At 31.2% G+C, this 2,589-nt stretch overlaps 1 protein-coding gene across 3 annotated transcripts in view; it reads right to left on the minus strand.

The window, feature by feature from the left end:
* LOC108755775 (malate dehydrogenase-like) overlaps positions 1-2,589 on the minus strand; it is a 5,461-nt gene that overhangs the window by 1,772 nt on the left and 1,100 nt on the right. For 2 of the 3 annotated variants that reach the window (XR_001939786.1, XM_018499013.1), the window contains exon 2: positions 636-1,025. Coding sequence is in view for 2 of the 3 variants with exons in the window: in XM_018499013.1 (XP_018354515.1) it covers positions 636-1,025 (390 nt within the window). In the remaining variant the exon portion in view is untranslated. The remainder of the gene's footprint in view (positions 1-635; positions 1,026-2,589) is intronic. The other variant, XM_018499015.1, reaches the window with a different exon arrangement.

Genomic DNA, 2,589 nt, shown 5'->3' on the forward strand with positions numbered 1-2,589 from the left:
AAATATCGTTAATTATATTAACTAACGAAGGTGTAAATGACATTAAGAATCCAGAAGATATTTACAAGAGATATGTGATGCGCATTTGATCTTTGCCCATTCAATATCTGTGCTATAAAGATTTTGATTCTTAGTATATAGGAATTTGTTTTTAATTTTTAGAGAATTATTAGAATTTTTATTTTTTTTCTGCAGATGAATATGTAACTATTTTATTTAGGGGTCGATGCGATAGTTTTTTTCTACTTATCAAATAAAACGGAGAAACAATTACAGACGAAATTATTGTCCTCTGCTTTAATATACTCGTATATATTTGTTCTCTTCATTTCAGATTTAGGGGAAGCAATTGTTTAATTCTTTAAAAAAACTAAATACTATTATACAAATACTAAATACATTTATAGTATAGAAGTATTTAATCAAATTGAATTAAATAACTTTTCATAAATTTACAGATTACATATTATTTACATATTAAATAATTCTTTTTACATTTTTTAAAAGCACATTACGATCGCTTAAAAATGACTGATAATTTCTAACAGTTTACAGTGTGTCTAAATTCTTTTAAAAAAAAAACTATTATATATATTAGAGAGATTAGAAATTAAAATTTCCTAACTGATTCGTACGTTTGTGAATTGATTGAAGGGAAGAGCACGCGACAGTAACGGCACGACGGTTTGCGCGTCGGCGCCGCCGGTCAGCGGCACCGAGAGACTCGCACGCTCCAAGTCGAGGATTGCCGCCACCATCTTTTCGATTCGTCCACTGTACGTCGCGATTGAGCCGACGATCCGGTCCGGATTCCACCAACCGGAACACCGAAATATCTCGGAGACCATCGCGAGCGTAGCGGTGACAGGGCGCGCGAACACGGCCACGAGGGCGTCCGGGCAGAAGCACAGTATCCGATCCGTCATCTGACGCACATAATTCGCCGACAATTTGAATTGCTCCTGGGCGATCGTGTTACTTACCGCGGTGACATCAGTCTCGTCCATGAGCGCAACTATGTTCGCCTAAATATTTTTTTCAATATTTATGATTCCAGCAAACGAGAATGGATTGAAATGAATTGAAATGGATTCCGATTTTCAGAAATAATTAATTCACGAATGTTAAAATGAATGCTTTTCAATACTGAATGCATTTTTATTCATTTATAGGAATTGCATGGAGCATATATCTCTATGCCTTTCAATCTAAAAATAATATTAGCTTTTTCTGTATATTGTGAATATTGTTCGATTCAAAATTTTGAGTAGGAAAATGCAGTTTTTCAATCCAATTGCATCCAATTGAATCTAATTGAATCCAATTAAATACAAAAAAAAAAGTATTCGCTATTTAAAATACGCGCGCGCGCATTCGGATAGAAAAAAATTTCAATCCATTCTCGTTTGCTGGGATAATTATATTGTATTTATGATGTACAAATATATAAAATGAGGCTCGAAAGAATCTATCAGTGAAAAATGTAAAAAAGCCCATCAGAGCCTACATCAATTGTTCGGATGCACAGAAAATTCTTTATTTTCGTGTGAAAGTAACATATAAAATAACATAACAAATAAAATAAACGTTTCAACCCTTCAATTCGGATCCTTATCAATATAAAATATAAATCGAAATTACATAAGTAACGCAAAATCCAAGTTGATGATTCCCGACAATTTAGTTCGTTCTTCTTTATCCAAATGCCAAATTAGCTATACAACGAGTCGCGAGAAAACGCTTACACGTAATTAAAATTCAAACAAATAATTTGAATAATTCTCTCTAATTTTTCGTTTTCGTGTTTCTTTTGAATGACTACACAGCAAATCTGACAATCTGATGAGCGATGTGATTCTACTTAGTGACGCAATGTATATGATTTCGGTTTTACTTTATGTAAGTTTTTATATTATTATTGTATAAGTTAAATATTTTTGATAATTATTGGGCTATTCATTACATAGATTGGAATTTGCGTTACTTACATAATTTCGATTTATATTTCATATTGATAAGGACCCGAATCGAAGAATCGAAACGTTTATTTTATTCGTTTTGTTATATTCACACGAAAATAAAGAATTTTCTGTGCATCCGAATAGCTGATGTAGCCACTGATGAGTTTTTTATATTTATAATGTATTGAGGTTGTTATTGTTTTAACATCCACAAACTTTTTGATTACAGACTTTTTTTGTGTGTTAACACATGAATGTAGATACACGTTGGAATACATTTATTTTTCTCCTCGTAAGAGGAGACCAATCATATCAAAGAATTTTACAATAGCTGCAAAGCTGTTTTTTTTTCTGCTGAACACAGCCGATATGTATGCACATACATTGAAATAATTAATACTTTAAGCTGTGAATTTACATATGTCGTAGAACACACATCCCTCATGTAATCTGTAGAGGCTTAATGCCTATTTCTATCAATGTAGATTAACTTTAATTCAACTTCAATTCTATATTCGTACAATATAATATATATTATTATTCTTAAAAAATAGATAAATATAAAAACAATTTTTTCTAAAATAAAACAATGCTTAATTACAATATATATATATATATATATATTTTG

This window comes from Trachymyrmex septentrionalis, unplaced genomic scaffold, assembly GCF_001594115.1.
Source record: "Trachymyrmex septentrionalis isolate Tsep2-gDNA-1 unplaced genomic scaffold, Tsep1.0 scaffold9, whole genome shotgun sequence".
Lineage (NCBI taxonomy): Eukaryota > Metazoa > Arthropoda > Insecta > Hymenoptera > Formicidae > Trachymyrmex > Trachymyrmex septentrionalis.